The sequence below is a fragment of the Colias croceus genome, chromosome 12 (genome assembly GCF_905220415.1).
Source record: "Colias croceus chromosome 12, ilColCroc2.1".
In the NCBI taxonomy this organism is placed as follows: domain Eukaryota; kingdom Metazoa; phylum Arthropoda; class Insecta; order Lepidoptera; family Pieridae; genus Colias; species Colias croceus.
Window position 1 is genome coordinate 9,432,618 of NC_059548.1, and position 27,262 is coordinate 9,459,879.

General features: G+C 36.0%; 1 protein-coding gene across 2 annotated transcripts in view; it reads left to right on the forward strand.

The window, feature by feature from the left end:
* The first annotated feature begins 1,709 nt into the window (after positions 1-1,709).
* Positions 1,710-27,262, forward strand: part of LOC123696203 (formin-like protein) — a 72,870-nt gene continuing 47,317 nt past the window's right edge. For both annotated transcript variants that reach the window (XM_045642264.1, XM_045642265.1), the window contains exon 1: positions 1,710-2,054. In XM_045642264.1, coding sequence (XP_045498220.1) covers positions 1,902-2,054 — 153 coding nt within the window. In that variant the 5' untranslated portion in view covers positions 1,710-1,901. The remainder of the gene's footprint in view (positions 2,055-27,262) is intronic.

A 27,262-nucleotide genomic window follows, 5' to 3' on the forward strand; every position in this document is an offset into this window, starting at 1 on the left:
TGCGTCTGTGTAATGGCCATTTCGCAGTTCCTTGTGAAACAATACTGACAAGGACGCAACTATTTCATCTATCTATGTGCTAGAGTGAGACATATCATATGCGAAAACCTGCCATACTACTGACAGATTTTTCGTTGTTTCGCTGCCGCACGCGAATGCGTCGGTGTACTAACGGCGTTAAAGTAGAAATTTTTAATTTTTTGCCTTTAGATAGATCCATCAGACAACAATTTTTTTATTGCCAGACACTTTTTATTATTGTTAATTATGTGCCATACTTATAAACGAAACTACTGCCGATAGTCCGGACTCTAACCGAAAGAGCAAGAGAAACAGTACATCAAAAAACCAGCTGTTCTTAAATTCTTTTTTTTCAAACGTTGCTAGCTCTCATAAGTCATACCAAGTACAATTCGATTTATGTATTTCTCCCAAGACCTCCGGCCCTTTGTTATTTAAAATAATTCGGGCAGAACATACAGACCCTTGGCCTTCATATTATTAGAAAGAAGAAAGAAAGACAATTCAACACACAATAAAACACAGATACACAATAATAAATAAAACCAAGTAGGTACAATTCTGCAATAAAGTAGGAATAATATGTGTTGAATAGGGATACCACTGTCCACTCAGGAAATCGGAGGCTCTAAGAGCTACTGCCTACAGCACTGATTTTCAGTGGTTCCCAAATTTTAATTTTTAAATTTGATTTGCATTGCATCGTGAGCAATTTGATATAACTTGAATCAACGCAAAAGCGGAGGAGAAGGTTCAACTCAACACAACACAAACAGGAAAAAACGACACTAAAAACAAAATCAACCTTAACAACACTTTCGCGAATAATTATACACGGTATGTATATACTGTTTTGTACCGTTCGGTTCGCGGTTCGATTTAAATAATTTAAAACTTTGACATTCGACAGCTATGCTGGTGGAAAACTTTGGTGCTGCCAGTTTATCAATGAATTTTTATTGGTATCTGTATTCCTAAATCGCCACCAAAAAAGTCCCACGGCAAACATAACAAATAATATTTTAGAATATTTTTATTCTTTAATATTATATTTGTCAGATCGGCCATATTTTTTTAGATATATGGACATGAGTTCTCCCTTTACAACTATGATTTCAAACCTATAGAATAATCATGGGCGCTATAAAACGAAGTATTGCATGAAATAATATACACAATGAAAATTCATTGTATATATTATTTCAATGCAAATGCAATCACACACGTGTGTATACAACTCACACTTCTCACACCACTACTACTAGACTATGTGTGCTAAATAACCAAGTAGAAAACCTTAATAGATTAAAAGTGTAGGTACCTGATCTTCTTCCCTGTATTTTTATTCGATAATCTTGCACGCTATCAATAAATAATTACACCCACAATTATTTCACCCATACTCAACGCAAACAATGAAGCGGTATTTTCATTATAATATATTAATTGGCATTTGAATAAGATAAAACTATACGAACATTACTTAAGGCAACAACAGAGCCGCGTCTATCCATTAGAACAAATTACATTGGAATAAAATTAATCTAGGAATACAGTATTTCGACATAAATCAACACAGATAATGTGTGATACATTTCAAATATGCTTGTATCTAGCCTACCACTATGTTAAAAAAAGTTAAGTGTGGTGTTTTTGTTGTTTCATAGTTTGACTTTGACAGTCGCCAGTGTTATTCTTTCGAAAAACGTTTGTGCGCGTGCGGATGTGCCTCGCCTTTGCTTTGTCCAGTGCGGTACAATAAATCGTGATTGTTTTGAATGTGTAATGTGACTAGATTTCTATGAAGTTGTGTTGCAATCTGTGATAAAAATGACCTAATCAAATCGTGATGAGTGTTTGATTAGCCAGTGTAGTGTACAATGGGTTTAATTACGTCCAGGGAACAAACGATGTTGGACGGACCGGTGGGAACAACAAAAAGCCACCATGTACGGCAGCCGTCCACAAGAAATCGGACCAAACCTCCGATGCCCGATAGAGATGAACTGGAGAACAGATTTATCAAAGTTTTGGTGAGTTTTTGATTTATTACAGTAACCGGCATTTTTGTTTACAAACACGAATGTTAACATTTGGACGGTATCGGATGTTTATTGTTCGAATATTGGTCCAAATTCATGTACATGTAACGAAGTGCTATTCAAAATAGTATATTATTCAAAAAATTTATGTTGTCTTTTATAAAACAATTATTTTAATTGAGAAATGATGAAATTATACCGTTGCGCACACTGCGCTAACAAACATGGAAGGTCAATGAAATTAGTTCAATTGGAAGTGTATGAGTTTATTAATGTCAATTTTTCATTAATGCCCTTGATTAAGTAAGCGTTTAAATTGTGGTGCAAATTTACAATGTTATTCTTCATTTATTTAAACAAAAATAATTCTGATCTACAAAAGAATTTTACGCAAATCTTATCAACTGAGTAAATAAAGTAAATAATAATATATATAACTGAGGCTCTATTGAAATCATATTATTTAAATAAATAAGTAGGTAATTACAATGTGTTATTTTGTATTATTTTATATGTGTGTTATTATTTTATGTGTTTCTTATGGTGTACACCATGTAGGTAAACATTATAATCAACATTATTTATACGTCCTTTCTCTGTTTTTTGTAGATATTATTATCTACTTATAAATTTTAATACATATTTTAAAAATATTAAAAAGCTTATCAACTCTAAAGTCCAACTACATACTCGAAAACATAATATTATTATATGTTTTAGAATATGTAGTTGGATCAGTAAAATATATCTTAACTTTTAATACATATTTCTTGTAACTACTATATACACTTAAAAAGCTTACTTCCTTTAAATAAGTTAACTACATACCCTAAAACATACTATTCTATGAACTATCTTCCCGTCCATTTGCTCTTTCTAGATCACAGTTTCCGATCACAAAATGTCTTCCTGCATAATATCTTATCAATAGTGGTGAATGAGAGCAGTTGGGCTTGAATACAACTTCCTGTCTTTATCTCTGTGCTTGTATACTTAGAAATAGTGTGTATATTGATTGTATGAAATATTTGAACTTAGTTTTATACTGTTCAATCATTGATAAATGTTCTTATGATTGAATATCCTTTAAAAGGTGCTTCTATACAATTCTATTTTGTATTTTAAATTATTGTTGATGTAAATTATTGTAAATGCTACAGTGAAATTAAATCACATATTAATTTAACATCATCCATACTAATATCATAAATGCGAAAGTAACTCTGTCTGTCTGTCTTTTACTCAATCACGCCTAAACTACTGAACCAATTTGCATGAAATTTGGTATGGATATATTTTGATACCCGAGAAAGGACATAGGCTATCTTTTATTGCGAAATATGTACCACGGGCGAAGCCGGGGCGGAAGACTAGTAATAAATATTTATGAAACTACATATAGAAAGAAAATGTGATCTTATTGGAAAAAATTTTTTTTTTTAAAGAATTTAAAAAATATTAGCACTATGAACAACATTGGTTAAAAGTATTAACATAAAATAAAAGGTCATTATTACAACATGTTTCATACATTCATTTAAATAGGATTAATTTGCATACATAACGGCTCTTTATGTAACTAATAAACATGTGTTACGCATGTTATTTGATAACACTGTCAAATAACGCTTAGTACGTTTTAATTTGAAATAACATATACAATCTAGAGGTCAGTTACTTACAGTAGCACACAAGGGAGTTAACATATTGTGTCCAATAGTTTTGTTCAAACTATAGCTAAATAATCAGTTTTTATGATGTCACGTAACAAATGTTATTGCTTAAATTAATAAATCTTACGATATAATATGTATTAAAATCAATAAAATAAAAATATATTTAATGTTACAGACATTGTTCAATGTTATAAACGATCATATAAGAAATTGAAATAATTTTAACATTAACAAAATATAACCCACTAGCTGCTCCGCGCGGTTTCACCCCCGTGGCTCCACTCCTGTTGGTCGTAGCGTGATGATACGCTACGATGATAAGGCCTATAGCCTTCCTCGATAAATGAGCTATCTAACACCGAAAGAAATTTTCAAATCGGACCAGTAGTTCCCGAGATTAGCACGTTCAAACAAACAAACAAACTCTACAGCTTTATAATATTAGGTATAGATTATGGCAAATAAGGATACAATTAACTAAAATTAACACTTGCAAATCAACATGCAAAATTTCCCATACATAATACAAATTATATATTAAAGTGTGACTTAATAGAAAATAACAGGGTTCGTAATCATACAGTGGCATTATAAACAGGAAACACAGAGATGCTGGATATTTAACCAATTGTAATAGGCAAATTGGTGTAATTTGGTCCAGTATTCGTCATCTGACCTGCGGAGAAATAGGGTTAAACTACGACCTTGACTTCAATTAGTTTTAGTTAAATTCGTAAAATTAGGTGCGGTTTAAAACTTTATACTACTTTGGAATATAGTTGACTGAGAGATACCTGATTATTGGTAAAGTCGTAGTTCCAATTAGGAAGCATATGGTTATTACTCATTTGAAAATATGTATGTGAATTTATTAAAAAAACTAATAAAATTGCAACCAAAGAAAGTTATCCTACTGAGGAAAAAATGAAAATAAAAACCTTCAAAATTAAAAATGTTACCAATTATTAAAAACAAAATCCATTTAAAATTAAACATAATAATATGATAAATATTAATTAAATTCAGTAATAATTTTACACCATATTGTGAATATTTAAACAGTTTTAGCCATTGTTATTTATTTGTATGTTTCCTGTTAGTGACTCACGGTTAGTCAGACTGACCTTGTGGTGGTTCTATTAATATGCCCCTATCTCGACACTCATAAAAAGGGTGATTATGAATGCAAAATCTCAAGTTTATTATAGGAATGTTAGTTTTTACATTGCATATATAGTGAATTAGGTTATTTATTTATTTATTTATAAATACTTTATTGCACTTAAAGATAACAAAACAAGAAATACAAACACTTAAATATAACTTACACTAAGTACAATTGGCGGTCTTATCGCTTAGAGCGATTTCTTCCAGACAACCTTTGGTACAATAGAGGAATAAATACCAAAATACATAAATGGGTAGTGCAATAATAACTATGATATTAGGATACACATACATATTATTTATATTGTGACATAAACTAAATAAGTAAAAGGGAATAGAGATTCGAAGAAAGATACCATACTAAAATAATACATAGTAATTAATAATACATATATAATATAAATAAATTTTATGTACGGCTAACACTGAGAAAGTGAGATTTAACCATACATTTAAAACTATTTGGTGATTGAGCATTTTTGATAGAGTCTGGCAGAGCATTCCAAAGTTTAGTGGCATGTACAGTAAAAGATCCATCATAAAAATGTGTGCGATGTTGAGGCATAATTATCCTCAACATTTCGGATGAACGAACCTCACTACAATGACCTCTAAACTCAAACCTTTCCTTAAGGTATTTTGGCGTTTTAGGGTCAAATAAAATTCGATACAGTAGTTGGAGAGCATGCGCATCCCGCCGCAAGCGAATCGGCAACCAGTTGAGCTTTTTTCGGAACTCCGAAACATGATCATATTTACGGAGCCCAAATATAAACCGTATGCAGAAGTTCTGTAGGCGTTCGAGCACATTCAACTGTTCCATCGTTAAATTTACATAGCTTACATCGGCATAGTCTAATATAGGGAGAAGGAGGGACTGAGCTAAAAGGATTTTAGTAGGCAAAGGAAGAAAGTTTCTTAATCGTCTCAGGGATCCAGCTGCTGCGTACATTTTTTTGCTCACTTCCTTGATATGAGGTCTCCACGATAAGGTTTGATCAAAAATCAAACCCAGATTTCTTACAGACTCACTATAAGGAATTATCGCACCATCAACTACAATGGGTGGCAGATTAACCCAGTTAACCCTTGCGATTAACGAAGGACTACCAATAATAATAACTTGGGTCTTAAGTGGATTAACCTGCAAGCCATAGCGGTAGCTCCATTGGACTATAGTATTCAAATCTGTATTAGTATCTTGAATAGCCTGGTGTATTTCGTCAAGTGTAAATTGTGTGTATATTTGAAGGTCATCAGCATACATGTGGTAGAGAGACAGCAAGGTATCTGATATGGTATTAATAAAGATTGAGAACAGTAACGGAGACAGAACACCACCTTGAGGAACCCCGGCAGAGACATCACACCAAGAAGACAAAACGTCATCGATGTGTATTCGCTGCCGTCGTCCATCCAGGTAGCTCTGAAACCAACCAATTACCGGTGCGGATATATTTAGTGAACACAGTAAGGTGAGGAGAATGTCGTGGTCTACAGTGTTGAAAGCATTACTGAAGTCTAACAAGGTCAGTACTGTAAGCCTTTTATTGTCCATCCCCATTCGAATATCATCGGTTATTTTAGCTAATGCAGTGGCCGTACTATGACCTGGACGGAAGCCGGATTGGTAAGGATTAAGGAGATTATGTGAGTTTAAAAACAGTTGCAATTGATGATGTATCAACTTTTCCAGAACTTTAGAAAGGAATGGAAGGATGGAGATGGGTCTAAAGTCGGAAAAAGAGGAAGGGTTATTTCTTTTGGGGATCGGTATGAGGTGGGAATCTTTCCACACCTGTGGAAATGAGCTATTGGATATGGAATAATTCAGAATATGGGTAATAACAGGTGTGACAATGTCTAGGATAGGTAAGATCATAGTACGTCCAATGCAGTCGCCACCAACAGCACTCGACGAGATGGACAATATGTTCCTTTTGACATCACACTCGGTAAATTGTTTGAAGCTAAAAGGAGGAATATTGGGACGTGGTAATTTGGAAATGTAATCTAATGTGTTATGTTTTAATTGAGTATCAAAAGAAGGCGAAGAATTAGAAAAATGTAAGTTAAGTTGTTCTATGTTTATATTAGATGGAATTGAATTATTTCGTTGTTTGCCAATACCTAACGTTTTAAGGAATTTCCAAATGACAGTGGGGTCACTGTTCTCAACAGAAGAATGAATATACCGTCGCTGTGCATCTCTACAACATGTATTGCATCTATTTCTTATCGCATTGTATTTTTCTCGACTTGCATCACATTTAAGTGCTCTATGCCTCGCCTTGGCGCGAGCTTTTTTATTCAACAAAATTTTGAGATCTTCAGTCAACCATGGCGCAGGTAATTGTTTTATTTTAACTGATCTAAGCGGTGCATGCAAGTCATAAAGCTTTATTAACGCGGAGTTAAAGAACTCAACTTTTTCATCGATGCTAAGAGACAGAAATATCGGAGACCAATCAATACAACGAGCATCTTCCTTTAGTTTTGAATCATCCATACCGTTGAAATTACGTCTTAATAATACTCTAGGTTTATGTTTAGGTGGCCGTATTCTATATGACAGAAGCAAGAGGTCATGGTGTGAAAAGGCATCAGCTGGATACTGGCCGTATTTCGAAACTAAATTGGGAGAAGAAACTATAATTAGGTCTAGGAGAGATGGGATGCAATTAGGGGCACAATGCGTGGCGTTGAGAGGAAGAAGATGTAAGTTATGTGACTCAACGATGGAAACCAATTTTTGCGACCGGCTGTCTTTTTTTAAGAGACATGTATTAAAGTCTCCCATTAAAATACAGTGGTCATAGATTGGTATTAAATTATCACATATTGAGTCAAACGAAGGAAAATAATCTATTAGAAGAGAGGGGCTGTAAAAGACTGCTAGGAGAATTTTGGTAAAGGAAAGGACGACTTCAATAATGAGGTGCTCGGCTGCATCTGTAGGTGGGGGCTGGGGTGATGTACTAATAATTTTAAAGGGTATATGTGATCGGAGATATATCGCTACCCCACCACCACTTCTACCAATTCGGTCATTACGAATGAGCCGAAAGCCTGGTAAGGAATAAGAGGAAGAAGGTAAACAAGGCTTCAACCACGATTCAGAAATTAATATTGCATGAAGGCTTGTAGACTGAAACGATGTAAGCATGTCAACATAATGCGCTAGGTTAGTTAGGTTTTATGTAACATGTATCTTTTGATATTATTATTTGTTGTCAAGGTATACTTTTATAAATTATGCTGAATAAGAACTGTTGTATCATCAAAGTTAGTTTGATTTCAGTAGATTCTTTGCTAGTTAAAAATAATGAATTCTGCATTTTGAATTATTTAGTAACGGAAAATAATAATATTCTATAATAGCGTCAAAATTATCACGTGAAAGCGATTTCGTAACCCACTGCACGTTTCAAAGAAAAACATTTCTATAGAAAGTCGAAATAAAAAGATAAATTCGTCCGATTAAAGTGTACAGTGTAACCTTACAAGTACATATACAGTAGCGAACAAAAAACAGGTTTCACTCCAGATCTCTTTGGTTTCGCGTTCGAGTAAGATGCCAATTAGTTACTAGTGACAGACTAATCCAAGGCATGATCATGCCACTGTTACGATTTACCGTTGGGCGCTGATCCTAGATAAAGGTGCGCGCACACCTCCGTAATGCAATCAGGAAGGGAACTGTTGTAGGTAACGAGAACAAGTTAATTCGTATTTTGCAAGCAGTTGGTTGGTTTGAATAATGGAGATAATGTGTCGTGTGCTTTAGGGACGAACTGTTCATGTTTGTGCCATTCTTATGTATAGGAGGTGCTTGTAAGGGGCAAAATAACGTACTGAAATATGAGGAAGGTAGATTTCTTGTGTAGCGCAGTTTCGAACTTCAGATCACATCATGAGATAAGGGTATGCGATGATACTTATTTACTTTCAGCTTTACTGAACAGAGTATTGGCCTTCCTCATCCTTTATTTATTCTTTAATCTGAAAGCAGACAGCAACAGCAGAAATATTGTCCTAAAATGCAAATAAAAGCTTGTAACAAGCTCATGATTTATGCCAAAATTACAAGCGACGATGTGTATACGTTTCCACATAATAAATTAATAATTGACATGCTTTGTTGACCAGGTTGGCTGCACGCCACTATTGTACTAACCAATAGACCGTTCATGGTGGTATTATCATGGTGAAAATTATGTGGTGGTTGTACCATGCGTACATTATTAATTATAGAAGTAATTTCTCCTGATGCTTACCTAGGTCTTGCTACATACGAATGCACTGAATCAAATGAATATATAAAAAAAAACGTGTGCGTGTACTAGTGTACACACGTAAGAAGTGAAACTTCTTTATGACCTTATTTTTCAAAAAATAATTTACTATATGCAACTTTACAGAAATGCGTCGAATCACGCGTGGTAGGGATAAGAAAAAGATGGCGCGTAACGGAAAAATGTCACGCGTAACGAAAAAATGTTACACTAAATTTTTTTCCAACCTCGTTAAAGAAGTTTCACTTCAAAATATTAATTCTTAATGGACTCTGTATCAAGTCAAGAATTTTAAGAATAAGTGCATCATTTTATAGAAAAAAGTATTCATGCAAATGAAATCGAAATATTGTGTGCATAAATAAAAAATTACAACATTGTTATCTTAATAACAAACATTACGGAAAGTATTTTAATTAACAACGTCATATCCTAAAAAAACTTCGAGGTAATTTATTACGAGTTGAGCACTACAAGGTAAAGGTTTCTTCATTACGCTGTTAACTGCATAAGGCATTATGTTTTTACTCAAAATCGTCTTACATATTATTATAGATTGAATCAATAGAATAATAAACAGCAAAAACTACAAAAAGGTGTAGATTAGTTTAATTAAGTGGAATAACTATTGTTGATTGAGATTACTGTTAGATTACTGTAAATTGTAATGCAGAAAAATTTAAATGAAACATAACAAAAATAAAACAATTTTATTTTGTAATGTATTTTGTTATTGAAATTACGCTTGTATTAAGTTGTTTTCAACGTCAATAGAAATTAATAGTTATTAAGGTTATATTATGTTCAATATAATATATACTTACGTACCTACTCAGAATATAATAAGTACAACATTTTTCTTCAATTTAGGTATAACACGGTAAATCGTCTGCTAATAAATAATTTGATTCATACCTTGATCACAATGTGCTTCCTGCATTTAAAATGCATTAGATTAAAAGTTCCTCTAGTAGGTACATAAAAGGTTTACATATTATATTCAATCAATGTTAGCTGCAATCGAGTTTACGAGATTAGAGTAGAGTTTACGAGATTTTTACATAGAGCTGCAACGGTAAATATCTACTTATAAATATAATAAATAAATAAATATTTCGGGACAATTTTCACACACGGCACGATCTGATCCCATACTAAGCTTTCGCTTGTGTTATGGAAACCAGATGGCTGATAAACATACATATATAATTTTAAATACATACTTATATAGATAATTAACACCCAGAGTTAAGTTAAGTTGAGTTGCATGCATAATTTTTGTTTAGAATGCTATACTGATTTGCCATTGATTTGTGCTGTTTTGAGACGAAAGTCAATATGTTTCCTAAGTGTATAATTAACTTAAAGAGCAAGATGTTGTAGGAAAAGTATGAGAATGAAGCAACAATTTTAAGTTTTCAGAATAGCCTTGAAATAAACTACGCTTATGCGATTGTAATTTCTTTAACCGACTAACTTATTCAGCCCTAGCATGCATATGCATAGCGTTATTGCTTATACTTAAGTCTATTAATAAAAATAAAATACAGTGTAAACTCTATATAACGTCACTTAAGGGACCGTTCATTTTTCGACGTTATAGAGAGTGGTCGTTAAATGGAAAGAAAGGGAAAATTGCATGATTGGTCCCGAGAATATTATTTTGACATTGCCTATGAAACCATGTTATCAACACTTGATCAAGGTCTTCATATTGAGGTTTCTTCAATTTTTTGGCAGATCGTCCATCTTTTTCGGCATGCAGAATTTTTTATTTAACGTGTAACTAACGAAAGCCAAGTAGTTGAGGTGAACATGTGTAAGTTCATTCACACAACAAACAAACGACTTTCTTAGAATCTTCGGTATGTCAGTAAAAAAGAATGTACACAACTACATTTTCATTGATTTCGGCAACTTAGTTAGTACTTCCTAGTAATTGGTAATGTCTTATTGTGGTCGTTAATTAGAGTGAGCGTGATGCTATATGAAGTGTATTATTGTATAGACAACAATATAAACCAACCAAAGTCGAGAAATCTTGACGTTATACGGAGTTTGACGTTAAATGGAGTGTCGTTATATAGAGTTTACACTGTACGTATTATAAAACACGTAGGTGCATAAATACAAAACCACCTATACAAACTTTTGTTTTTGTAATACAAGAAAGTTAAGTCCTCGAAGGACCATAGATTTTTATCATTCAAAATATTAACTAACTATACGCTATTTACAGTCTGTATTTGCTATAGTCTGTCTGTAGTCTGTAGAGTGTAGACGTCGGATCGCGTGTTTAATTGCGTTTTATTATGCAAGCGCTTGACGGTCGATGATTGCTTTTGATATATCACCTCTTGGTTAATTCAATGTTATGGGCATTTCGACTACGACTCGAAATATATTTATGGTGGATGAGCCGAGGTTGCGACGCAAATAGTTATGGCATGTTTAAAAGTTGAAGGTTTATTGCATCTTTCGTAATGTGTATTTATTTTGTGTTGTAACAAATTATATTTTAGGTAGAGGGCATGTGGCAATATTTACTTGGTTACGAGCTTGTTTTTAAGATTGTCATATAGTTACAATATGAGAGAAGATATTGTTTATTATCGAAGTAGATGTACAATGTATGGAGCTGTATGCATAATGCATGTAAATACATTAGTGATTACATGTATAATGTACATAGCTGAATCGGATGGGACACAATTCAATCAGTGCAGTAAAGTGAAATGAACCGTTTTCTCATTGTTTTTGTCTGTTGTATGGCATTAGTTTATGGTATATAATTACACTTAATGTATAAGAATGTAATGGTATTGGTATTTCGTAGTTATCGCTATATTATCATATTATCTACCCATTCTTAACATTCCACTCAAAATGATGAGGAAATTGCATATTAAAAGGAGTTAATATACGTATTTCAAATGCAATTACTTTCAAATAAAACTTGATACCATTATAATACTTACAGTTTAATGACGAAGATAAACAGAACAATGTTAATCGATTATTGTTTTATACGATCTCAACGAAACGTCCAGTTGAATCGATTGGATATGTTGTAGTTATATCGAATCGGGAATCTGCACCGCAATGCACCATGGAACTTGCAGACGCGTTAGATATAGACTATAGTGGCCGGTAGATGTAGGTGGGTATAACCGCTATCGGCGCTGTGTATGCGAGCAATGGTGTTTTGACGCATTGCGTAATGAACTCGTGGCTTTGGGCTGTTTATCATCTTTTAGCTGCTAAGTGCATGGAGATGTAGGGAAAAGAGTCGTACAGAGTTTTTTCTTATTTTTTTAATCATGTTGTTTGTGAAACGTTGCGGGAATATTGTTCCTTTTTTCTGTATGAGTTTGAACTTCGTTATAACTATAGAACTTAAATTTTGTATTTGCGATTAAATGTACCTTTGTCAATAAAAATTAAGAGTGAAATAGTAAAAACAATACAAGTTGCGGAATATTGTATTAAATCTATTCTATAGTTGTTACAAAGTTGTTTTTGTTTGTTCCTTAAATATTACAACGTAATTAAACAACCACCACACTATGTAATATTACTCTAGCGTTATTCTCAAAACAGTCTATCGGACAATCGCGTCGATTCATCCGGGAATGTAATTATAAAATATTTATGCGCAGTAGCCGCGGCATAGGTGTTGTGGAATGCAGCCGCTAGTGTGTATACGCGGTTTTGTTGATGTGCAGTTTTTGTATAATATGTATGAAGATCTTATATTATGAATATTGGTACTTTGAAGGGTATATAGGGTGACTCTTCTTTATTTATTAGATAGACGTATATACTTGTATTAAACAAGCAAATAGAAAATACATTGTGCTGACATAATTAATATGTCTGTGTTAAATAATTTACCGTTTCAGTTTCGAAAATCATATAGGTTTCGGATAAGCAGGTGATTAGCCCACTATACCCTAGTCTGCTGATGGGGCTGCCACATCAGAGTCTGTAGACGAACTCGGTTTAGTTTCGGGTTTCCTCCCTGGTGAGTGATTCTGATTTATAGGCGCAGAATTCGCCTTTCGCCCTGCATCTTGTTAGCAACTAGTTACGACAATTAAGGCGGGTCACGCGGCGGCGTGGTCGTAGCAGGTCACAGGGTGGACGACGGGGACGTCGATGACTCGGACTGGATGAGGCTCTGCTTGGAGTAAGTGTCCCGCCAAAAAACACAGCAGATGGTTACACGTCGGACTGTCATCGCAGAGGCCAAGTCTATAGGAAAATGCTGGAGCGAAATAAAACATGCTGCCAAAAATCGGGATACAGGGCGATGTACTGTCGACGCCCTTTGCCCCACCTAGGGGCCTTAGGATATTAAGTAAGTAAGTAAGTACATAATTTACCACGTTTTTCGAATTTAAAAATGAATCTTAAGTAACTAATAGAAATTACTGTAATTTGTCCATAATTATACGATAGGGGGTACTTATTTTATTATGTACTAGCTTCCGCCCGCGACTCCGTCCGCGCGGATGTCGGTCTTTGCGTGGATGGTTTATTTCTCCATTTTGAGTAACTCGGACAATGACATCTTATAAATATCTATTGGACCCAAATACGGCTAGGTCTATAATGTGTGTGTTCGCGGTACCTACTACAGAACAACGTCTATGGATAACTGAAAAATTGAGATTAATTTTTTTTCTACGTATTTTTCCAGGATAAAAAGTATCCTATTTTACGCCCAGTATAATAAGGTATAATTATACCAAGTTTCATCGAAATCAAACCGGTAGTTTTCACGTGATGTCTTCACATACAGACAGACAGACAGACAGACAGACAAAAAATTTTTTAATCACATATTTGGGTTTGGTATCGATCCAGTAACACCCCCTGCTAGTTATTTTTTCAATATTTTCAATGTACAGAATTGACCCTTCTACAGATTTATTATATGTATAGATATACAGAATACAGATTTGAGATTCAAGGAATTGCAAATTTACCAAATTAGGAATATTTTATCTACCATTAATTCAAGTAGAGCAGCATTAATTGATGCATTAAAAACCAATTAACATAAATCTATGAATTGAAAATGCAAAAAATTCATAAATAAAAAAAACCGCTATGAACTAAAAGCGTGGTCACTCGACAGTGCCAGTCGTAAGATTAATGGAAGCAGATCCATTGGATATTACCGGATATTACGAACCAGAGATAATATAATACCATACTAGTTGCGAACCATCCAATATGAATAGTGCAGATATTCAACTATTATCATATTACTGCTGGATATTGCAATTTATAAGGGTACTTCTAAACTAAGATGATTTTTTTATTGTTTCATAAGATCTACATCTACTAAATTTAAAAACGAATCGATAGATTTTAAAAACCTTTTAGATTTTTAAATAAAGTTTATGCTGTTCTCTGAAAATCAAATCAAGATCCGGCGTTAATCAGGGTGAAGCCGGGGCAAACGGTTGGAGGGATTAAATTATATGGTTTGTTGACCTCTTCAATAATGAAACTAGACATTGATAGTCGATAAACAGCTATACATTTTTAAGCTATTGAATAGCTTCTATCGCGGGCCTTGAGCGCGGGGACCGAATCAAGAAATTCCGTAACGAAAAAACCTCACGCTCCCCACTCCGGGCGGAGGTGTGGCTTGAAGGCATAGCATGCAAAAGCTTTACCGCGGCAGTCCCCGAGTGCCACACGTCGTTTTTTTTTTTTGAGTTGAGTTTGAGTATAGATGACGTGTAATATTTTCTAAATAAATGGTACTCCATGTCCACCGTCCGACTTCGAGCGTTGACAAATAGGGAAAAAATCGGAATTTATTTACATTCCATTTTCCCAAACATTGTTCTCACAGATATAAAGTGACTTGGTGTGAAGGCGGCGTGTAACAACGTCCGTGCGTACACCGTGACGCGCGACGCACAAGGTCGTCTTACTAACCCATATTATGTACTGTAGTCTGTAGATTATAAACAGGGATAATAAGGTTAAAATCTTTTTTCCTATATGAACCTAATAGGAACCTTTTGGAGGCCTTATCGCTTAGGTCTTAGCGCGTTACATACATTCATAGGTATCGACCGGTCATAGGACTCATTCTTGATAATAAGTTTATAAGCCAAATCTACAGTCTTGTGGATTCAAACGTATTACTAGAATTTCTATGTTAATCTATAACTAAACACTGAGACATAGTCTAAGCACAGTTTTCCGTAATATTTATATTATGAAACACATTGAAAACAAAATCTTCCACCAAACCGTAATGTGAATAAACTAAATCGTACAATTAATTATACGTAATGTTATTACAGTTGTAACAAATTACAATAGAACATGATCGGCGCGGGCGCATCGATAACTTTTTATGCCCCGTCAAGTTAAGATTCGGTTTAATTATCGGGATTTGGAGGTCGTTGAACTTGGGCTTCAATGTTTTGGTTAAACGATCGTTGTGCCACTTCGTATGGTGATTCAGTGATTTTTTTTTTGCATGTAGTTTTTGTATCGTGCGTTGTGTTTTACTTGCGTCAGTATAATATGATATATAGCCTTTGTTATATATTCTAGGCTCTATCTCTTTAGGTACCGGTGGTATGTTATAGCTTCAAAAATATAAGGACTTAGTGTAGGAATGTAATTCATTATGTATGAAACGTTCAAAATATAATTAAAACAAAAATCCAACAAATTAAACGAAATTAAATACGCTATACTTCAGCAATCACACAACCAAACAAAAACAAATACTTATCCAATATAAATTGTATTCCCACGCCTCAAATTTCATGCCGTGACGATCATCGGCTTTTAACACGATCCGAAATTAATACAGTCGCAACTAACGAGCCGTGAACTGATGAATTATATGAATTAGTCTCATTTACTTAATGGATAAGGTGTTTGTGTAATGGGAGAAATTTTGAGGAAAACTTTGGTGTTCGGTTTTTTGAGGTAGATGTAAAAAATGTTGAAATGACCTTAGTTAGTGGTGGGGAAAGTATGTATTGCATATTGTGTTTAACACGTACCTATATGAAATTACATGCGATTTTTTGTGTAGGTACATGAAATTCCAATTTTTTTTATTTTTCGAATTGCTTGATAAATCGCTACATTATAACTATCATCCGATATGTATATTCTAAGTACACATAGACATGCGTGCTTTTATCGCAGTTTGCCCAAACTTTGTTTGATGTTACGCACCCAGTGCAAATAAAAACGGCGAGAATCAATTTCCTTACCATCGTATACATAATATAAGCATACGTACAGTCTGTATATAATATCATTTATATCACATACATTACGCCTATCCGGCTCCACTTGACTTTTTATGCTCAATGCACAAGTGTGTCGATTCCCGTAAAATGTCAATATACCACCGCAAAGCGGAATGTCTTTGGTTCGACAACGGTGTAATTGACATTTTTATCGTTGCACAGATTAAAGGACAGATTGACACACTTTCATAATCGTTTATTAGTTATTTCGCAAAGATATCGGTGTGGGCGCGTCTAGTTAATGTGTCGCTTATAACTCTATGTAATGGAAGTATTAATTCTGCTATGTAGTTATGTGGTTTCTTGATTGATCAATGTATTTATAACTGTGTACAATGTACATAATCATAAAAGTATGCGTAATGTAACTGCTAAGGTATCTAGAATATTTGCAATAGGGCGTAGTTTGGTAGAAATAACAGGTTGTCAATATATTAATTACTTCATTGTTAAAATGTATTTTATTAAATTAGTTACGGGATTTACCAACTTAACAGAAACGCTACATAAAACACTACGCAATAAGATCTGCTCTGAATCTGCTTTACATTACCAACCTACGAAATGAAAATCATAAGCATTAAATCCCATATGTACCTAAGCGAAATACATTACACAGAACATTAGACATACATAAAGTCTTATCACACGAGCTACTTACTAACACGCATAAAACACTACAATCCTCTCACAGCTGACTGTCGATGACGTCACAGCACATGTGCCGCCCAGCCTTGTGCATCCTTTGGGAACCACATGAAGTGCATACGCTTTGACGTTCTCACTGCACTTTGTTGCATGCTTTTGATCGTTTTAGTAGGGCTGGTTGGTAGTTTTATGTGGGTAGTTGGATAGCTGGTATAGTTATTATTTGTAAGTGGCTTGTTGTGTCTGTTGGAATAGTTCTGTATGAAATAAATAAATGTAGCTTTTATCAGGTGTAAAAAGAAAGCATCTTTTAAACAAACTTTCATTTAATCTATACTAATATTATAAAGCTGAAGAGTTTGTTTGTTTGTTTGTTAGAACGCGCTAACCGCGGGAACTACTGGTCTGATTTGAAAAATTCTTTCGGTGTTAGATAGCTCATTTATCGAGGAAGGTTATAGGCTATATATCATCACGCTACGACGAACAGGATTGGAGCCACGGGGGTGAAACCGCGCGGAGAGGCTAGTAATATTTTAAAGATTGTACCGTTGTACCTACAAAATATCAATTCTGTTTGTAAACTGTTACATGCTATGTACGTATGTATTCGGTTTTTGGGCATGGAAAGATTTTTTATTACATATAAAGAACATACAAGAAAATCCCATGCACAAATCCCTACCCTCCATTTTTACACGACAAAGAACATGGTCAAAGACAGCTTGCAGAGAGAGATTGGTATTTATAATATGAATTGAAACGTGGCCCTCAAGATGTATTATCAGAATGTTTCGAATTCTCAAAACGATTTTAAGGTGTCTCAATTACGGGAGTTGCGCACTCACACCGGTTTCCATGTTTGGTCAGTGAGATTGAGTGGCCTTCACTTGTGTGGAACATCTGGTGGTACGTTTTGGTTATGCACTTCAATTTATGTATGACATTATTCGAATAAATGAAGTTTTTCCTTGTAGTTCTTTTGTTGAGCAGCTGCTTTCTTGATGCTAGATGGGGCATGTTATTTGAAACTTAATGTTCACTCCTAATATCCTACTTTTATTCTATGCTTTACTAGCTTTCCGCCCGCGGCTTCGCCCGCTTTATCTAAAACCTAATAAATTATATACTAAAACCTGCCTCATGAATCACTCTATCCATTAAAAAAATCGCATCGAAATCCTTTGCTTAGTTTTAAAGATTTCAGCATACATAGGGACATAGGGATAGAGAAAGCGACTTTGTTTTATACTATGTAGTGATGTAATACAGGGCTAGGCTATGTCTTCCTTTATCACACTTACTTACCAATAGGTAGATGAAAGCGTTTTTGAACAAAAACAAATTCAATTTATTGTAATTAGAATTTTTAAAACTACCTCCTCATATCATCATTTTTTTCGTGTGTAGTTATTAAAAGTAAAACTTACCATATTTCAATTAAAAGTTTTTTGTGGCGTTTGCGTGAAATAGCAACATTATACACAGTTACATATCTTAATTGAGACATTAATATCGATGCATGATACATCTTTATCACGAGCAACTAAGAAAAACTTGTCTGAAAACAATGCACAATATAAAACAGTTTTTCTTGGCACGTTTAATTGTCACAGACTAATTAACTTCCTTACCATCAGTAACTGGTTGTTCTTTAATAAATAGTTTAATTAATACGCTTATATTAGCTTCATCTGTATGTTTGTATGTAACTAACCCTTTAACTTTAACCATTTTCACTCACATATGACTGATTTAACTATGTACACTTATCATAGCGGCAATACTATAATTTCACGAGTTTATCTTAATTCTTAAAATAAAGCGTGATTTTTACTTTTTATACCTACAATATTATTTTTAATCGATCATCTGTGATTAATCAAGTCGCGCGTACGTCGTTAAATCCATGGGCTCTTTAAGGCATGCCATTAATAATGTTAAATGGAAACTATTGTGTTCCTATAAGGATACCCGGAACCATATGCAGCCCGTTAAATGCGTAATTACTGTAATTAAATATATTTCGTACTGCATTTGAATGAAGTGCGAGTGTAGGCGTAGTAGGCGTGTAGTGATGCATGCGCATTCTTTTTCATATAATTTTGTGTTTAACTCAATGGTGGTGAAAATTATTTCATCTTCTTAATATATATAAATCTCGTGTCACAATGTTTGTCCTCAATGGACTCCTAAACCACTTAACCGATTATAATAAAATTCGCACACCATGTGTAGTTCGATCCAACTTGAGAGATAGGATAGGTTTTATCCCGGAAATCCCACGGGAAAGGGAACTATGTGGGGTTTTCTCTGAAAACGCGGGCGAAGCCGCGGGCGGAAAGCTAGTTTACATATATAAGGTGACTTTTTGGTATCTAACTACATAATAAAGAAAAGTTGTAAAAAATATCGATAAGTCGGACTACCGTGAAACACCCCTAATCCAATCTATATAGGGACCGTGCTATTTCACGGTTTATAAGCAGTTTTGCATTTATATTATGTTTATTGGATACAGTTACAAATGGCAAAAAATGTTTCCATCGGCGCGGGCATCTTTGAGTGGAAGATACATGCATAATCTAGGTTTTATTCGAAACACTCAACGTAATTGGAACCGGCCGTCGCCGCTAGGGTTGTCAGTAAAGTGGAATAACAGGATTAAATTGTGCTTAATCACTTTTTGTTTGAGATTTTGTTCGTTTTGTATTTTACTTTTGCATCAACTTATATTTTATTAAATAGTGAAGTGAACAGTATGTATTTTTAACATACACTATTCTCACATGCGATGGTTAGAAGCTATTCCTATCGAATAATAGAGCTATCTACGATAATGAGTGATTTTTATGATTTTATTAATCACATAATATTGCGGCAGTATCAAAGGGATTTCCGCCTGTGTGGCAACCCTATCCGGCCCAGACGCGACTATCGGATTGCCGTTTCGCAGTCCTCTTTTTTGGATCTCATATGGATGTGGTCTGCATTGAGATGGATGGGTTTTTGATTGACGCCGCCATGCAGTCCAGGGTCAGATATAGAAAGGACTTTTTTAGGATCTATTGTTTTATCGCCACTACCGGTTAATTTGGCAAGTCATTGTCGAGGTGTAGTGAACTTATAGTGGGATTGTTTGATGCAACTATTTTTTAACCTTTTTAGTTTTGTGTGATGTCGAATTGAGCATTCTTGGCTCAGGAAAGGTATATAATGGTACAAACATTCCTAAAATTGCAATGTAAGGGGTTTTAGTTTTGTATTAACATCATAATATACACTTGTTATTCCCAGCACAGCATCTTAGATTCATACTTCTTCTCCGTTCCCATTAATAAGTTGTATATCTCCATTTTCCATTCGTTAAAGCATTTACAATATAAGTTAAAAATATTTCGCCGCATTGCCTTACCGCATACAAGCAATCCGGTACCTCGATGTTTTAATTATAATGTAGATACCTCCTATGTATTCTAATGTCGCGTGCCCTTTACTCGTAGGAATGATAATTAGAGACACACCCAAGTAATATTTTAGTTGGAATTATGATTATTTTGTATAATTACTGTCCTAGATTAATGATGGCGTGACAGAGTGGCTTTTGCGAAATCTGTGTAACTGTCATTATAATTATGTATGTTTGTGCTATGTACCGTCACGCTGGTTGCACTGTCAACAATGGTATTGTTGTAATTGGAAAGTTATAATGTTATCTTTGTTACATTTGTATGCGATTGCTTGCATGGAAAATACGAGAAAATATGAATCTCGTAACTTTATTATAGAGGCTACTGAATTATTTTACTTTATATATGTGGGATGTGGCTATTAAGCAAAAATTTTTATAATGTAAGGGACCTTTTGGATTATAAACATAAATATTGACATGTATAATAATAAATAAGTATTTGAACTTAACTATAATAATGTTTATGTAATAATTTTTTTTTTTCTGATTATGCGGAGCTGTGAAATTATGTTTGCATGCCAGTATAACTGGCGAATGTGCTGTACTTTCCATAAAGTAATAACTTGTGAACCACATTTGAGCAAATAAAGATTTATTTATTTTTTATTTTTATTTTTTATGTAACACTGTAATAAAAGATTCAAAAACTTAATTCGGATAACCATCAAAAGTACAAGAACATTTTTATGGATTATAACTATGACATTATGTATTGATGTTTTCTGCTATAAAATGTAAACGCTATGTAACCAGCTAAATGTCCTTGCTTGTCGCATTACAAAACCAACACGATAAAACCAAATATAGAAGTTGTTCCAACAATGATAATTTTATCGTTGACCAAAATACTTTTTGTACTACCTATCCTGATAGACAATTTGAGACAAGGGTATTGTTTTATAAAACTAATTGTTTTACTTTTTATCTTGTACACAAGGGCTTTTAAAAATAAACAAATTTATAAAGCATTTTATCCGTGGTACTCCGTACTGCAGAGGACGTTGCACGCTATGTCCCTTTATAACAATCATTACTACTAATAAATTGACGCTCGTTTATAAGCGAATCGGTAATCCGCGATTACGCTCTATAAATATATCCAGTCGACTGGTTGAACGTATACAAGATGATATACGGTGCGCTAACTGCCTATTTTCCTAAGTTAGTGCTCTGCTTTGCGGAACCGGTGGTGCTAAACGGTAGGAATCGACGTAACTTGACGTACGATAATTGGCCGTTTGGTTCCTGTGTGGTGAAGTAGTTTTGTTACTGATTTATAAGATTTTACTTAAAGGGTGAAAATAGGAATAGATTTTAAGGATTTAAAATGATGTCACTTTAAATCCTAGGACTGCTAACATTTACTATCTACTAGGAATACCTGGTAGGTAGAAAATGTTAGCAGTCCTTATTATAAGCAGGGACTTATTTGTGGGTATCAGACCAAATCATACAATGAATTATGAACATTGAAAAATCGATGTTTAAGTTTTCCTAGGTGACTTTTAAAGATACGTGCATAATAACGACGCGACGGTTTCCAATTTGGTAGTTACTTATTTGTTTGTTACATTATATATGCGTACTGTTTATAATAAGCTTTGACCTTGAATGACATTCAATATTTCATACACAGATATACTTGGACGTGATACACGTTCCTTATCCTTATAGGTCCATACCTAGACTTTACCGGCATAAGTAATTATGAACGAAGGAGAAAGTGACTGCTATGAAATCGATATCCGCAATGTCTTGGGGTATTTTCTTTTATTCATAGCGGCTTATGTAACTTTTGTAATGGGAAAACGTCAAGAGTCAGGAAATGTTATCAGCACCAGGTCATTTATGGGTGAGGAGTTTAAAGTGCAATTTATGGATTGTGGAAATTAAAGAGAAGAAAGGGCAGGATATATTTTTAACACACCATTTCTTCGACTTAACTTCAGAATATTGTATTAAAATAGTCATCAAATCATCCAATATCCATTCTTTATCTTTGTTTTTGATACATTATTACAAAACAAACATAAAATTCAAATGTAGTCACATTAAATACATTGTTATGTTCCAAACGGTTCCAAACATTTGTAAGTGGGAGTCGAGCATGCTTCGGCACGAATTGGGCCAGCTCGCACCGGGGAAGTTACCACACTCCCACAGAAAACCGGCGTGAAATAGCAGCATGCAAGTGTTGCTGTGTTTCGTTCGGTGAGTGGGAGGTCCGGAGGCCCATCCTATTCCCTACCCATCCCTATCCCTTCCTTACTCCCATCGCTAATCCTTTCCTTATCTCTCTCATAACTGACATAATGGCAGCGGAATTAAATAGTATTGTACCCCAGGAGGGTACCAACCTTCGTATTGTTGGAGAATCCCTCCCTGAGCGTTCGCGCTCAGGCTGCCCTGCGTACTCTGGGGAGGGCAAAATCCCGCTCAAGAATACCAACAAACGCAAACGGGCTCATAATTCTACGAATACGCCTTTACTATCTGTAGACTTTTGTAATGTGAGGGGCCTACATTCTAATCTTAATCCCGTCCATCACCACCTGGAGACGGCAAAGCCTGCCTTGTTGTTCCTAACGGAGACACAAATTGGTCCTCCCTCCGACACATCATATCTCTGTTACCCAGGTTATAAACTGGAGCACACTTTCATCCCTCGAGCTGGTGTGTGTGTGTTTGTGAGGGAAGATATTTGTTATCGTCGCCTTAGCGGTTTTGAGGGCACTAACCTGTCTGTCATCTGGCTCCGTGTGGATTGCGGTGACCATCCTCGCATCTACGCGTGCTTATATCGATCGCACAGTGGTGATGCTGAAACCGACCGTCTTATCGAGCACCTCCAAACAACGGCTGATGCAGTACTTGAGCAAATCCCTTCATCAGAAATCATTGTTTTGGGCGACTTTAATGCCCACCATATCCAATGGTTAAGCTCACGCATAACTGATCACGCGGGGAGAGCGGTTCACGATTTTGCGATGGCTTATGGTCTTACGCAACTTGTCACCTCAATCACGAGGTTGCCCGACATAGCTGACCATACACCCTCCATACTAGACCTTCTGCTGACCTCTCACCCGACTAATTATCAGGTTAACGTCGATGCCCCTCTTGGGACTTCAGACCACTGCCTGATTCGGAGCATAGTGCCAATCTTGCGTCTAACTCGTCCCCGGTCACTCGGGAGCCGTCGCGTTTGGCACTATAGGTCAGCGGATTGGGATGGGATGCGTGAATTCTTCGCATCGTACCCCTGGAAGCAAGTTTGTTTTGCACCTGATCCTAGCGACTACGCTGACTCAGTTGCTGATGTGGTGTTACAGGGAATGGAACTGTTTGTACCAAACTCTTTAGTCCCCATCGGCGGCAAGTCCCAGCCCTGGTATGGTCGCTCTTGCAAAATGGCATCCCGCCAGAAGCAAGAGAGTTTCCATGCCTGGGCAAATGCTGTGTCTAAAAAGGATCCAAATGCTGGTGCTCTTAAAAAACAGTATAATTCTGCTTCCAGGGTCTATAAGAGGGAAATAGCCAAATCGAAGTCCGAATTTATTGGCAGCATTGGTGAGAAGCTTATACGCTACCCTTCTGGGAGCCGTGCTTTCTGGTCACTCGCCAAAGCTGTCCAAGGCAACTTCTGCAAGCCATCATTACCACCTTTGCGCCGGGGAGATGATACTTTAGCCCACTCCTCCAAAGAGAAAGCCGATCTTCTGGGTGCTCTCTTTGCATCTAATTCAACCATGGATGACGGAGAGAAAGTACCGCCTGCTATCTCGCGGTGCAAGAGTTCTATGCCTAATGTGCATTTCAGACAGAATGCTGTGCGAAAGGCTCTTCTCTGTCTCGAAACACACAAAGCGAGTGGGCCTGATGGTATCCCCGCCATTGTTCTCAAAACATGTGCTCCGGAACTGGCACCGGTTTTCACAGAGCTGTTTCGGTACTCCTATAACATTGGCGCAGTCCCTGCTTCGTGGAAGACTGCCTCAGTACACCCGATCCCTAAAAAAGGCGATCGTTCTGATCCATGCAACTACAGACCTATCGCGATTACCTCTTTACTCTCAAAAGTGATGGAAAGCATCATTAACGGCCAACTTCTGGGTTATTTGGAAGAAAACCAGTTGATTAGTGACCGACAGTATGGCTTTCGCCATGGACGGTCAGCTGGTGATCTCCTAGTTTACTTAACCCATCGTTGGGCTACGGCAATCGAGAGTAAAGGGGAGGCCTTAACGGTTAGTCTGGACGTTGCAAAAGCCTTCGATCGGGTGTGGCATCGGGCTCTTCTCTCGAAACTTCCAGCCTATGGACTCCCAGAGAAATTATGTAAGTGGATTGCCAGCTTTATTACATCTCGTAGTATCCGGGTCTTGGTTGACGGTTCGAGCTCTGCACTACTGCCTGTCAACGCTGGCGTCCCTCAAGGCTGCGTCCTTTCACCCACACTGTTCTTACTGCATATCAATGACATGTTACAAATCAGTAACATTCATTGCTATGCAGATGACAGTACTGGAGATGCTATATATTCCGGCCGCCCAAATATTTCTCGAGAACACGTCAATGCAAACCGAAACATACTTGTGTCCAATATTGAGGCTCTCCTTGGTGAAGTCTCTGAGTGGGGTCGACAAAATCTTGTCCAATTTAACCCTGGCAAGACGCAAGTATGTTCATTCACAGCCAAGAAAACCCCATTTCTCACAGCTCCCTTATTTGAGAACACTCCCCTAACAATAAAGCCTAGTATCGGAATTCTCGGTGTCGATATATCTGACGACGTTCAGTTCCGCTATCATTTGGAAGGCAAAGCTACTATAGCTTCTAAAAAAATGGGCATCCTTAATAGAGCGAAGCAGTATTTCAGGCCAGGCCATCTCTTGTTACTTTATAAAGCGCAAATACGGCCTCATATGGAATACTGCTCCCACCTCTGGGCCGGTGCCCCTCAATATCAACTCCTTCCACTCGATAGCGTGCAACGAAGAGCCGTCAGAGTTATCGGCAACCGGGCACTTACTGATCGGCTGGATTCACTAGCTTTACGACGAGACGTCGCATCTTTATGCGTATTCTATCGTCTGTACAATGGAGAGTGTTCTGACGAGTTGTTTGAACTGATACCTGCCGCAGACTTCCATCATCGTTCTGCCCGACACAAGGCAAAGTTTCATGCTCACCACTTAGATCTTTGGCGCACGAGCACAGTGCGTTTTTCTCGTAACTTTTTACCACGAACTACCAAATTATGGAATAGCCTCCCCGCAGCGACATTTCCTAATGTCTACAACTTGAGTGTCTTCAAGAAGAGAGTGTACCTCCATCTCAAAAAGTCGGCAACGCACCTGCAGAATCCCCTGTAGATGAATATGGGCGGTGGACTCGCTTACGATCAGGCGCTCCACAAGCCCGTTTGCCCACTCTAATATAAAAAAAAAAAAAAAAAAAAAAAAAAAACGGAGCCATTGTTTTGAGTCAGCTCATTGATTTCAATCTATACTGACCTTTATTATATTCCATGTTTATACAGTCCTAGTCTACAATCTGATAAAGCTAAATGGCCGCTATTAGCCATACTTTATAAGCAATTGCCAGTCTCGCGGGGGACCAACAATAAAGTCCCGTATTCATGGTAAAATGTTTGAAGAGTTTCTGGCAACACGTGCGTGGTGTAAAGTTCATGACGCATGTTAATGTGTTTTCGATTGAGGAGCAGGATATTCCAGCAACATTGTTGATCAGCTGTTGCTCAAAATGTTACCATGAATACGGTGCTTTACTGTTTCACGATCCAACAATGAGTATTTCTAATTTCGACACAATGTTGCGGGGGCAAGGCACTGTGAATGACGGATGGACGCGTTTGAATCGATATCATTGTTCTATTTTTAGTGGCCTGCATTTTGATGACACGAGTCGCTTTTGTGTGTTTCCTGTGCGGTTTGGGTGATGGGTGGGTTGGAAATCTAGTAGGAATCTTCTTGGCAGAAATTTGTATATAGCTGCGTTAACCATTACAAAGTTCCAAGAAGAATTTAGAAGATTGGACAGAACGTTTTGTTTCATTTTATAGTCAATGGGTTTTGTTGTCTTCTTTGTTTAACAAACAAAAAAGCTAATATCTTTAGCCTTTAGGATATCAATAGCTTCGGTAGCGATACAATTACTTTGATAAGATTACTGTGGTTTTGTTTTGTTTAATGTTTTGTAAATAAGAAGATATAGCCAATTATTTTTACATAAATACCCTCTTATTTGTGTTACTTTGGATATCAATAGCTTCGGTAGCGATACAATTACTTTGATAAGATTACTGTGGTTTTGTTTAGTTTAATGTTTTGTAAATAAGAGGATATAGCCAATTATTTTTACATAAATACCTTCTTATTTGTGTTAGGATTAGTATTGGTTTATATAAACAATTGACTCAATACATATTGTTTTATCTCATATCGAGAATCGGACATGAACGTTGAATTCTGCGTTCGTTTCCCAGTACAACGGTAGCTTTGACTGCCGTGTGCATTGTTTCCAAATATTATCATATCACGTCGGCTTACCGGTGAGTCACCGCCCGCGCCAGCGCAACCGACTTATTGTCCGTCCGATCGTATCGGCCACTTTG